Here is a 13,278-nt window from a genome sequence, read left to right as displayed (position 1 = left end):
GCCAAGAGAGCAGCTCAAAGCTCTGATGTTTTCCTAAATACTTGGTCTATGGAGAATCCAGAAATTCCATTTGGCTCTCATCCATCCAAAGCATGTATATGGGGTAAATACATGCATGGATATCTTTCAAAATGTTTGAAATTCTACTATTTGGTCATTTGATGCACAAGGGAGAATGTTACCCCTTCCTCCTTGTTACCCCTAGCAAATAGCTGATAAGTGGTGGTGTTGTTGTTTTAAAATAAATAAATAAATTTCAAGCTGTCTGCACATCTTGGTGAGCTCTTGGAATGAATGGAATGGCAAGAGACCTATTTGAACACAATATCCTTCAACCCACTGAGGATGACTTTCATTTAAACAGTCCCCTTAGTTGGATCAATTAGCCTGATAGAATGACTGTGCTATTTTACGCAGACAGCAATAATTACTGATAATATTGGGAAGTATGCAGAAGCTACTTACCTTAGCAATAATTCCTGAGATGCTTAATGGAAAGTTTTTAGTACTTGTGTCTGTTTCTAGGACTTCCTATATAGTTGGCACAACAAAAATAGACAAGGGAATAAGATTTTCCACATCTGATTTTTCTATTTTGTAAGAACTAGGAAATTCCTTTTCTTTTTCAAAGAATTGCATTCAGGTTCAAGAATATTTGTCCAGTGTGTTTCATAGAACTCTAATGCAAGTCTCTTTCCCTGGCCTTTTCTCAAAGGGCATTTTGGGCAAACAAGAACTTCTAGAAGGGCCTCAAGGGACTGAAAATGCTCGGTATGGATCTGCTATCGCTGTTGCTTCAGATATCGATTTGGATGGTTTCAATGATGTGATAGTTGGAGCGCTACTAGAAAACCAGAATGCTGGTGCTATCTACATTTACAATGGTAAACAGAGGACAATACACACAAAATATTCCCAGGTAAATTACTTTTTTTTTTTACAGAATGCTATAAATTAGATCTGAACCTAATTACCCTGGTCTGAACCGTTCTCTGGTCTGACCCAGTCATTGGCTGTGTTGGCTGGGATTGAGGGGAGCTAGAGTCTAGCAATATTTGGTTGGCCATAGATTCCCCAACCCTGATTTAGAGTTTTGTCCAGGCTCTGAGCATGGTTATTTGTCCTCTCTTTTTGTTGGTATCTTGCATGTTTTATGGGGCCTTTTCTGTCATTACAGTGGTACCTCGGGTTAAGTACTTAATTCTTTCCAGAGGTCCGTTCTTAACCTGAAACTGTTCTTAACCTGAAGCACCACTTTAGCTAATGGGGACTCCCGCTGCTGCTTTGCCACCAGTGCATGATTTCTGTTCTCATCCTGAAGCAAAGTTCTTAACCTGAGGCACTATTTATGGGTTAGCGGAGTCTGTAACCTGAAGCGTGTGTAACCCAAGGTACCACTGTACACTGTATGACTCTGAGGAACAAAATCTTTCATTGCAAATCCTAGTTCCTGTTCCCATGAGAACCTCCCTGTAGTTTAAGATCAGATGAGGAGGCCCATCCAATAGGACCTCAGATCTGGTGGCGCTCAAATGATCTAATAATCCCTAGGATCGGTTATGAAGTTCATTGTGTGACTTGGCTCAGTTTCTGTCTTTCAGCCTAATGTATTTCACAGAACTGTTGCAAAGATAAAATGGGGTAGGAGAACCATGTACACCAATTTGAGCTCCTTAGAGGAAAATGGAATATAAATGTAGTTTAGTAATTAAAAAAACTATAATAATTAACCATACAGCTACTGATTCTTCTTCTTCTTCTCCTTCTCCTTCTTTTACTGTTAAGGTCTTGTAGCACTTTAAAGATGAACACATTGATTGGGGAATTATGTTTGCAAGGCTAGATACTACTTTGTCAGACGCATGTGCTTTTCAAACTAACCCAAAAGCCAATAATGAAAATCAATAACGATGACTTCATTGCTAATATGAAACATTTGAGCAAGGGAGAATCCTCAAAATAACCCATATGTGAATGAAAACATCAACATGCCTGATACAAATATTTCTCTTCTCAGAAAATTTTGGGATCAGACCCTGAGTTTGGACAGCAGCTCCAGTATTTTGGAAGATCAATAGATGGCCATAGTGATTTAAATGGTGATGGGATCACTGATGTATCTGTGGGCTCTGATGGAAACGTGATTCAACTCTGGTGAGACATGGATTTATTTATTTTTAAAGCAACAAATATCTTTAATGGCCCTTCTCCCACTGCTTCTCTTCCAGTCCCTAACTTAATTCTGAATGAGAGAAAGAAATTTAGGGTGGTATTCAACTCAGTGCTGAATATATGTTTAGCCTGAGGTCCCACTATATTCTATGGGACCAGCTCCCTATTGTGTATACGAATGCAGCCTAATTGACTGTTGATTTTGTAAGTATAAATTCTAGATAGATGCCTCCTCAGAACAAATCTCCCTTTTTTGCAATTAAGTTTACAGGCAAATCTGCCTGTTTGTATTTCAGGTCTCAGAGTATTGCTGCTGTGTCCATCCATGTATCAGCTACACCGAAGAAGATAAGCTTGCTAAACAGGAATACAGAGGTAGTTCTCCACATATGTTTCAGTGCAACCTTTAGACCTGCTCACAGGACAAATCAAGTGGGTAAGTATTTCTACAGTCTTGTTTTACGTGATTATTATTATTTTAAAAAAAGAGTATTACTTGTTGGGGCAAGATGACCTACTACTGTAAGGCTACAATTGCAAGATCCCCTTATGGGCATAAGCTTCACTACACTCGGTGGGATATACTCCCGAGTAGACATGTATAGGGTTGCATTGTTGATTTAAGTAAAATTCTTACTTCTGATTAAGGCTGGGATGAAAATATTTTCAATAATTGCAAATAAAAGAATAAAGGAGATATGTGTGGTTGTGCCACTGAAAAGCTGTATCAAAAATGCAAAATTTCTTGTCCTTCTGTGGACAGCACCAGTGCATCACCAGGGTAGGTATAGTAACTGAATATTCCAGTTATTTGTGTATGAACAAATATGTGTGAACTTAGGCTCCCCCTCCCTCACAGTAGGGTAACCAGATGCTCCTTGAATAATTGTGTAGGAGAGATAATTTTATCTGGTGCTCTTGACAATTCATACTAGCTGAAATTCACTTTCCTTCACAACTTTTTCTCTTGTCTTTTTCACTGGGCTGCCGAAGAGCAGTTATAAAGGAACATGAAGATATGAAGTGTTTTTCAATTGATGTTGAAGTTGTGGTTTTTTTATTGTTGTAAGCTGCCCCGAGTAATACATTTGCATTAGAAGGGTGTGATGTAAATTTCTCAATGAACAAACAGATTCCTTTAAAATATGTACCTTTCCCCCCGTTTTTAGATATCAGATACAACCTGACATTGGATGCTGATCTCTTGTCCTCTCGAGTGACTTCTCGAGGATTGTTTAAAGAAAATAAGGAGAGGTATCTACAGAATAATATCCTAGTCCGCTCCACGGAGAACTGCAAGGAGCATGTTTTTAATGTTCAGGTAGATATTAGCTAACTGATCTATATGTTATGCGTATTTGTAGAAATGAATGGTTGTGGCCTGGCCCTTGCAAACAGCAGGTAACAGTTGCAGCTTGCAGCTAGTCTGCCTGTACAACTTCAGACAGCCATTGAGAGATCATATGATGGAATGTTCCATTGGCATCTGTATATAAACTCCATCACCTATCAATAACAACCATCGCAGACCTTAGGATTGGCAGAGGAGGTGCAGCTGCCACTGGGGGCTGCCCAGTTGGTGTTGACAGGGCCTTTTCAGTGGACGTTGTGGGATGCTGTTCCCGGTGTGGTGTGCCTGTCTCCCTAATTGTTGACTCAGGAGGAATATAAAGACATCCCTGTCTAGGCATTTGGTGGCTTAAAAACACTGCTCCTGGTAACCCTGAGGTAGCTAGCTGAGATAATGGTTTTAACTGCAACAGCTTTTTTTTTTTATTGTGGAGGTGTTAGCCACCTTGGGCAGGGCCGTCTTTAGCATATGCGGCGCTGGGAATTGTAGTCCGGAGTGTCATCTCTTTACTAAAACCGCCGTGTGTTCAATCACTCAGCCACTCCCCACCCATGGTTTGGGTAAATGTAATTAGGAAGGGGTAGTACTGTGATAAGTTAGTCTTGTACAAAAACAAAATGTTTGGCAGAATGCAGTGTATTTAAAAAAAAATATTCAATATTATTTATCAGAACCAGAAACTCCTGTCTTCCACTGCCTCTTGCGGCTTGGTCAGACTCATGCTTGAAGCTACCAGCATGGTTTGACCAAGCTGCGGGAGGCAGTGGAAGACAGGAGTGCCTGGCATGCTCTGGTCCATGGGGTTACGAAGAGTCAGACACAACTTAACGACTAAGCAACAACATCAGATCATTTGGACCACTGAATTACAGGTACAGTGGTGCCCCGCAAGACGAATGCCTCGCAAGACGGAAAACCCGCTAGACGAAAGGGTTTTCCGTTTTTCAATGCGCTTCGCAGGACGAATTTCTCTATGGGCTTGCTTCGCAAGACGAAAATGTCTTGTGATTCTTGAGGGTTTTTTCCACTCCCCACCCCCTTTTTTTAAGGCGCTAAGCTGCTAATAGCCTTTTAGCAGCTAATCCACTAATCCCTTAAGCCTTTAATAGCCACTAATAGCCGCTAAACCGCTAATAGGGTTGCTTCGCAAGACGAAAAAACCGCTAGACGAAGAGACTCGCGGAACGGATTCATTTTGTGTTGCGAGGCACCACTGTATTCTCAGCCAGCAGTTGTGTAAATGAGAAATATTAACTGAACAGATTTCAGTTGGTGGTTTGTATTTCTATGTTTGTGTTTATAGGAGCCCTCTGATGCTGTCAACTCTCTTAGTGTGCGTGTTGATATTGGCCTCAATAATCCTGGTTCAAGTCCTGCTCTTGACAAAACTTCCCCTGCATCTGTTACTTACAGTGTAAGTATATTAACACACATTACTCTTGCTGCATAATCAATAAGTTGACACGTGATCAATATGAGTCCCACTATAGTAACAGAAAACTAGGTTGTTTTAGTGGCACTGGGAGATTCTGGGAGACAGGGAAAGGATTTGGAGAGGGTGGTGTGAAGCTTAAGTACATTCAACATCTCTTTGTCAGCCTCATTACAATAAAAGCAGAATAAATGATACGAAGAAAGGTGAAGCGAGCATATTTTCTTGAACTTACATAGTTCAAAAAATTTGAGTAGTCTTCGGGCAAGAGTTGGGTTACAGAATTATAAATGTGTTAATTTATTAGCATAGAATAGACAGAGAACCATAGAGACCCTTATTATGACACTTAGGAACTAATAACTAACAGCTGTTTGGATTTTTATTTCATTTTTATTCAATAAATTTATTTCCCATTCTTGCTCCCAAAGACGACCAAAAAGAAATATAGATTCTCCCTACCTTGAACAAAGAAGATGGGAGTAATTTTTAATTTTATTTTAATGTTATTTTGTAGATACCATTTGTTAAAGATTGCGGTGAGGATGAAGTATGCAATACGGACCTTGTGCTTGATGTTCAACAGAAAGGAAATAATGGGTAAGACCCAATTTTGCATCTTGGTTCAACATTCCAGGTTGGGTTTTGTATTACACACACACACACACACACACACACACACAGTGGCAGAGCTTCATGCTCCTGCACCGGGGGGCGGAGACCAGGCGGAGGTGGGGCTGGCACGCGTCCCGGGGGCACGGCACCCGCAGGGGCACGGGGCACGTCCTGGGGGCGGGGGGCGCCCAGCATGGGTGAGGGGGCACCCACGATGGCACCCTACCAGGATCGTGCTGCGGGGAGAGGTGCGCTCCCCACGCACTCCTCTTCCTCTGCCAGTGTGTGTGTGTGTGTGTGTGTATAGATATATATGGTGTGTGTATATATATATAGATATATATAGATATATATATACCTTGTAGACTCGAGTTCAACCACATTAACTGTGTGTTTCTGTTCTATCTTTTTCCTCCCTGGCAACAGCAAACAACACTTTGTTATCAGCAGTAAGAACAAAAGATTGATATTCAGCGTGAAACTGAGAAACCAGAAGGAAAATGCATACAACACCAGAATTCAAATTGCTTTTTCCGAAAACTTGTTTTTTGCTTCATCTTCTTCACCTGTACGCGTAATGTTTATTTCAGTTTCTACCGCTGTCATTGGTGGTAGTGATACAACTTTTTATTTTTAGAAGAGTATTTACCGTACTTTTCCGTGTTTGAGATGAGGGTTTTTTACTCTAAAATAATGTTTAAAAATGGGGGTCGTCTTATACACGGATAGTGCATGGGGGGGGTAATTGGTTGCAGCTGCGAGCAAGAGCTTGTCAACTGCGATTTGGTGGTTGATTGGTAGCTGCTGCAAGGGCTGCTTTGGATTGGCTGGTGCTGTGGTAATTGGGTGGGTGATTGGTTGCTGCAGAAAGGGCTGTTGTGGATTAGCCGAGATTGCGGGTTGCTGTTTGCGAGCGGGCAAATGCTTGTTTGATTTGGCAACACGAGGGATTGTAAGCATTTTGATTCTGGTTAGTGATTTTCATCATTCCCCACCCCCACCCCCCAAAAAGCTCAACAGCTCTGGGCCATCTCCCCCCCATTTTCTTAAATTTGAGTCCCCAAAAATAGGGGACGTCTTATACAGGGGGCGTGTTATACACGAAAAAATACAGTACTTTTAGATTTGTGCCCTTTTGTTAGAGTGTGAATCCCACCCAATCTCTTCACCATTGAAAATATATGCCCTGAAATATCAAAACTGCATAATGTTCTATTTTGTCACAAATCAGACCTGTGCAGTGTAGTCCTAAACATGTTTACTCAGAAGTCCCACTGAGTTTAGTGGGACTTTCTCCCTAGTAATCATGTTTTAGAATTGCAGCCTAATTCTAGTAGTTCAGTTTGCCAAGCTTAAGAAAGAAACAAGCCAGCCATCTTAACGCTTAGTGGAAAAATCAACTGACTTGTGCACTTTTTCTCCCACGCCAGTATCTGAGCCTTTCAGTATTATAACCACTTACTTCAGAGTAAGCACTACATAATGCAAGCATCCTCTGTTTCTGTTCTACAGTTTAACGCTGAAAAATGTCTGCTTGTTACTTTTAGGTAGACGGAACTGAAGTTTCATGTCAGATGACCACTATCCAACAGCTTGTCGTCTGCCAAATCAGCTACCCTGTGTTTAAAACAGGACAACAGGTATGTCTTAGAGTTCCTGTGTATTTCTAGGTTTTGCAGAAACAACCAGCTTTGACTTCATGCACGTGTATTGTAGCTCTGCTGATGTAAACAAGCATCCCAGAACTCTCTATGCCTGATTCTAACCAATTGAATTTCCTTTGTGGAAAAATTGGCTCCATAAGATTCCCAGTGAAAGAACCATAGTCTCCTTATGGTGTGCATGTCACAGGTGAGGGGGGATAGTTGCCCTTATTCACGTTAGGATAAAATTCAGAGGTATAATGCACCTCTTGGCCTACCAGTTACAGCCAACAGGGTAAGTATTAGGAATCAGTGTGTTTTTCATTGGATCAGTGTCAATGCTTCTGATTTGGTGGTGGTGGGAAAGCAGTGCATATTTACAGCTGACTCATCAATATTTCTTTAAGGTAGGCCCCTCAGTGTTTAGCTTCAGCACAAAGTAACTTGCTGAAATATTTGATGGCTAAAAGCTGAACACAAACTATTGCAATACTTTTACTATTAATAGTTATAGGTGAAAATTAAATTCTAATGTAACAGCTGTGATACTTTTATTTCCATGGATAGCCCCTGCTTTATAACTAAACTAACAAGTTGATACTAGTATAATATATCAACCTCAGATCAGCTGAAGCACAGAAACCAACTGTAGTATGTATAGGTATATGTACTTAGAGCGAGACAGACAGTGAACCTGGGTTCAGGTATAATGCTAAGCCAAACAATGGCTTAGCCCCAGGCAGCCTGGCAGCAGTGGGACTGGGGAAGGTGCTCTGAGAACTCACGTTTGCTCATTCATTCCAAGCCATGATTTGGCTTAGTGCTATGTGCAAACCAGGTCACTGTCATAAATGATAATTGAAAGCAGCTTTGCTTATTTTAATTTCATCTTTTATCTCTGTTTTTCATAGGTAACTTTTGATGTTCATTTTGACTTTAATTTGAAAAATCTTCAGAATCTGGCAGTTCTGCGTTTTCAAGCTCTGAGGTATGGTATAATATTTCGTATAACATTTTTAGCGCGTTACTTGCAGCTTATAGCAACAGTTAAGGTATTATTATCAGCCTGTGTTTATAAATGCATTGGGCATTTAAAATATGCAGTTCTTTTTGTTACTGATAGTGCAAGCAATGAAGAGGATGATACCAACAATCAGGTCAACCTAACTGTTCCACTTCGCTATGATGCAGAAGTTCACTTAACAAGGTAACTATAAACGACCGACGTTTTTTGCATTAACAAGACTAGTCAAAATTCTGGGCAACTGTAAAAGCTAGTGATCCCACTTGTGATTCTAAGCAACTGGCATATAGAGGCATAGGTAAAGGTAAAGGGACCCCTGACCATTAGGTCCAGTCGTGGCTGACTCTGGGGTTGTAGCGCTCATCTCGCTTTATAGGCTGAGGGAGCAGGCATACAGCTTCTGGGTCATGTGGCCAGCATGACTAAGCTGCTTCTGGCGAACCAGAGCAGCGCACGGAAACACCGTTTACCTTCCCGCCAGAGCAGTACCTATTTATCTACTTGCACTTTGATGTGCTTTCGAACTGCTAGGTTGGCAGGAGCTGGGACCGAACAACGGGAGCTCACGCCGTCACGGAGATTTAAACCGCCGACCTTCTGATCGGCAAGCCCTAGGTTCTGTGGTTTAGACCACAGCGACACCCGCATCCCTATATAGAGGCATACTGCTGCCAATACTGGACACAGTACACTGCCATCACGACTAATAGCCACTGATAGGCTTATCCCCCATGATGGCATAATAAAAAGAAACCAATATATAAATAAATCTCTTCCAGATATGCTTCTGAACTCAGTGACTCTGATCTAATACAAAAAAAATTAAGATTTCCAAAAGAATGCTTATTGATACTCTTATTTCTGCTCAGGTTTACCCAAATGAACTTTTATGAGGTTTATTCGGATAACCACATACCTTCAACGGTGAACACTTTCAATGAAATTGGACCCGCGTTCAATTTTTCTGTTAAGGTTGGTAAATATTTCTGCTAGCTTTTAAATGCCTAAGAAAGCCTTTTAAATGCCGCATTTTTCGCTCTATAAGATGCACCAGACCACAAGACGCATCTAGTTTTTGGAGGAGGAAAACAAGAAAAAAAATATTCTGAATCTCAGAAGCCAGAACAGCAAGAGGGATCGCTGCACAGTGAAAGCAGCGATCCCTCTTGCTGTTCTGGTTTCTGGGATAGCTGTGCAGCCTGCATTCACTCCATAAGACGCACACACATTTCCCCTTACTTTTTAGGAGGGAAAAAGTGAGTCTTATAGAGCAGAAAATACGGTAGTTTTTGCATTTCCTCCTAAAGCATATTGAACTAAGCACTAAGCCAAGGGCAGCTTATTGGGCTGGAGCGAGAATAAGCAGGGCATGCTAGTCCCAAGGGCAACGGGGTCATGGGTAGGTTGCCACATATCTGCTTCTGCAAAACCCTGGGCAAAGGTGGAAGGGAGCAAACTTGAAAGTCAGACTTACCCCATCTGCTCAACATGGTCTACTTTTGCTCTAGACTTAAGGCCTTCCACCAGTAGCACTGCTATTTTATGTTTTAAAAGGTAAAGGGACCCCTGACCTATTTTATGTTTAGGTTCTTAATTTATCTGCATTTATTAATATGCTGCCTTTGCTGGCCTCACCCTGTTATATCCTCACGACAATTCAGTGAGGTGTGTTGCACTAAGAGAGAAATGACCAGGGATCCTCATCATCTGACACAATGATGATGGGTGTGTCTGACAAGACTGTGCTGAAAGGACTCATTGAGTTTCACTAGTGAACATCTGGGATCCTTTCCACTTTGCAGCTGTGCATACAAAGCCCTGTGCCTATGCTTTGCCTGAAGGCATAATGTTTTGGAAACTTTGCCAGTTTTAAGCCAAATGCACACATGCCATCACACCCTGACTTGACACCCAGAAAACCCAAACATTCTATGCTTAGAATTTTTTGTTGGGATCCAAGGGTTTCTGAATTTTGTTTTTGAGAATCCAATGTCTTAACAAAAAAATGACATGTTAAATAATGAGGAATGGGAGGGTATATGGGCCAAGAAAAGCATTATAGAGAATGAGAAGAGGAGCTAGGAAAACTGTATGGAGCACTGAAATCATATCCCTTGGCTGCTGGAAGCTTTCTACAATCCTCGTTCTGAATTCAGTGTCTTGAGAAAATACTCCCTGCACATCTTCGTAGAATTGTTTTGACACTGAGAATTAGAATGCTGTTTTTCTAATTTTTTTTAAGGTTAAGTGAAAGCTTTTAGGAAGGCAAATTCTGCCCTAGAGTCTAAATTCTGCACTGTGCTTTGATTGTGGTTCTACAAGTTCAGTTCATAAGCACATATATTTTCTAGTAGTAACCATTTTTAAAACTTGCACTTTCCCACTGTTAGTAATAACAGAAAACAAGTCTTACAGTATAAACCAACATCTGCAGGAGGTTATCCAGATAATTATTTGTTTTTCAGGTCACAACAGGAAGTATTCCAGTAAGCATGGCATATTTAAAGATCCGTATTCCAGAGCACACCGAAGGGAACAGTCCATTGATGTATGTGACAGCTCTGCACACCAGTCAGGTGAAAAGATAGTCTAGATATTTTAATTACAGTTTACAGTTTGATCATCTACCTACTATCCCTTGCTTTTTCCTGTAGGACTAATTGCAGTTGTCAACAGGTTTACCATAGCCATTGAGTCAATCACCCATCTCCTACTACCCTTCTGAGAAAAACCCCACCCCACCCTCCCACTATATATAAGGGTCTGGTGACTTCTGTTTGAGTGTATCTGAAGAAGTGTGCATGCACACGATAGCTTACACCCAGAACAAACTTAGTTGGTCTCTAAGGTGCTACTGGACAATTTTTTAATTTTTTTAATTTATTTTGACTATGTCAGACCAACACTGCTACCTACCTGAATCTAGTTTACAGCACGGTAATAAAGGTGTCATGAATGCAATGCAGTATGGAAAGATTAACAAAGCTAGGACATCCTGCACCACCATTCCATTGTTTTGCCACTGATTAAGGCTGCAATCCTATACAGATTAACAAAGCTAGGACATCCTGCACCACCATTCCATTGTTTTGCCACTGATTAAGGCTGCAATCCTATACATACTTACATGGGAGTAAGTTCCCTTAAACTGGTGAGCCTTAATTCTGAGTAGGTATGGATGCCTGTAGTTCAAGGCTGCCATCAAGTATGGGAGTAAAGCTATCTGTGCTCAATTGGACTTTACTCTTAAGAGATTTGAGATCAATAATACATTTTTTATTTGACACATGCAGTAAGTCCATTGCATAGATAAAAGCAGTGGGCATGAGCTAATCAGCTAGATAAAATCTCCATGTGCTCCTTCACATCTATTATTATTATTATTATTATTATACGCTTTCTAGGGTACTGATATCAGCTGTGATGCACGGATCAATCCATATAAAATAGGACAACAAAGCTATACTGTGTCATTTAAGAAGGGGAACTTCAAAGCTATGAAAGAACTGGTGAGTTGAATTTATGATAACAGGAGCTGAGACCCTAGTTATTTCATTGTTATTTATAGAAAGTGAATACCTAGACACTTCATAGTTCAGTTTAGGGGTTTCTTACACCTCACATGTCAATCTAGCACCTATGACTTAAATCATCATGTGGTTCGGGTTAACCAGCTCTGTCTTAACTAGAAATTGTCCTGTCTGAAAGGAAATGGTCATACAGGCACACTTATGAAGAGCCCAGGATATTGATAGTATGTTCAGTGGCAACCCAGATCTGTTAATGTATAATGTGTGGAGCTCTTCAAATCAGCAACATAGCTTTATGTTCTACAACGCTGCAGGTTTCTGCTGAACTATGGAATAACCTTTAATGAGAAACGATGAATTCCTAAAATAGAATAAAATTAGTGAATTGCTATACTGATGCATTTTAATGTTATATTATCATCATCTCCCCCCCCTTTTTTTGCAAAAGAACTGCAAGAATGTCCGATGTGCTACAATTACTTGCACACTAAAAGACATCGCACTGAAAGCAGAGTATTATGTTAATGTTTCTACCAGAATCTGGAATGGGACGTTTGCAGCCGTAAGTAACATCTATGTTTTAATGAGTTACTGGATATTTTCTGTTGTTTGATATTTATGGAGCTAAAAAAAAAAAAGAAGGTAAAGGACTCCTGGATGGTTAAGTCCAGTCAAAGGCAATTAAGGGGTTGCGGCGCTCATCTTACTTTCAGGCCAAGGGAGCCGGCATTTGTCCACAGACAGCTTTCCGGGTCATGTGGCCAGCATGACTAAACCACTTCTGGTGCAACAGAACACTGTGACAGAAACCAGAATGCACGGAAATGCCGTTTACCTTCCCACCACAGCGGTACCTATTTATCTACTTGCACTGGCGTGCTTTCGAACTACTAAGTAGGCAGGAGCTGGGACAGAGCAAGAGGAGCTCACTCTGTTGTGCAGATTCGAACCGCCGACCTTCTGATCAGCAAGCAGTGGTTTAGAACACAGCACCACCCGCATCCCTTTAGAGCTAAGCACTAAAACACAAAGTTTTCTCTTCTGTTACTTTGCATAGCATTGTAAAAAGAAAACATAAATGTAAATGGAGGCTAAATTAGGTGCAATTAGGGGGGAAACTTTGTTGCTACTTTAAAACGGGAAGAGATGCTTTGAACTGCTAACTTGGAGACATGAGCTACACAAACCGTCAAATGGGATGTTGGAGTGCAGAAAGCTAGAATGGGTTTTGCCACTTTAGTCTGCGACTGAGAGACATCACTTTTAGATTCAGTCTCATCTTAAAAGCTTCCTGCATGTTGGAAGCTTGCATATCAGGGAGAAAGGTTCTAGCCTAGCCCTTTACTAATTATGCTGGCTTTCTCATTTACAGGGAGAGTTATTTATTTTTTTAATGTAGCAGGTGTGATTTCCTGCACATGCAGTCTGAAGTGGTGCTGCCAATTTTATTTATTTACTACATTTGTATACTACCCATCCAACCAAATTCTCTGGGTAGTTTACACACACAC

General features: G+C 40.9%; 1 protein-coding gene across 3 annotated transcripts in view; it reads left to right on the top strand.

Annotated features, from left to right (window-relative positions):
- Positions 1-13,278, top strand: part of ITGA2 (integrin subunit alpha 2) — a 58,751-nt gene that overhangs the window by 34,920 nt on the left and 10,553 nt on the right. For all 3 annotated transcript variants that reach the window (XM_083402653.1, XM_083402655.1, XM_083402654.1), the window contains 14 exons: positions 716-919; positions 2,018-2,154; positions 2,469-2,608; positions 3,342-3,493; positions 4,827-4,937; positions 5,473-5,555; positions 5,997-6,138; positions 7,118-7,210; positions 8,125-8,201; positions 8,337-8,420; positions 9,107-9,209; positions 10,703-10,813; positions 11,642-11,746; positions 12,216-12,329. In XM_083402653.1, coding sequence (XP_083258779.1) covers positions 716-919; positions 2,018-2,154; positions 2,469-2,608; positions 3,342-3,493; positions 4,827-4,937; positions 5,473-5,555; positions 5,997-6,138; positions 7,118-7,210; positions 8,125-8,201; positions 8,337-8,420; positions 9,107-9,209; positions 10,703-10,813; positions 11,642-11,746; positions 12,216-12,329 — 1,656 coding nt within the window. The remainder of the gene's footprint in view (positions 1-715; positions 920-2,017; positions 2,155-2,468; positions 2,609-3,341; positions 3,494-4,826; positions 4,938-5,472; positions 5,556-5,996; positions 6,139-7,117; positions 7,211-8,124; positions 8,202-8,336; positions 8,421-9,106; positions 9,210-10,702; positions 10,814-11,641; positions 11,747-12,215; positions 12,330-13,278) is intronic.

This window comes from Podarcis tiliguerta (assembly GCF_965153285.1).
Source record: "Podarcis tiliguerta genome assembly, chromosome: 11".
NCBI lineage: Eukaryota > Metazoa > Chordata > Lepidosauria > Squamata > Lacertidae > Podarcis > Podarcis tiliguerta.
This window is presented reverse-complemented; position numbering and strand designations above follow the sequence as displayed.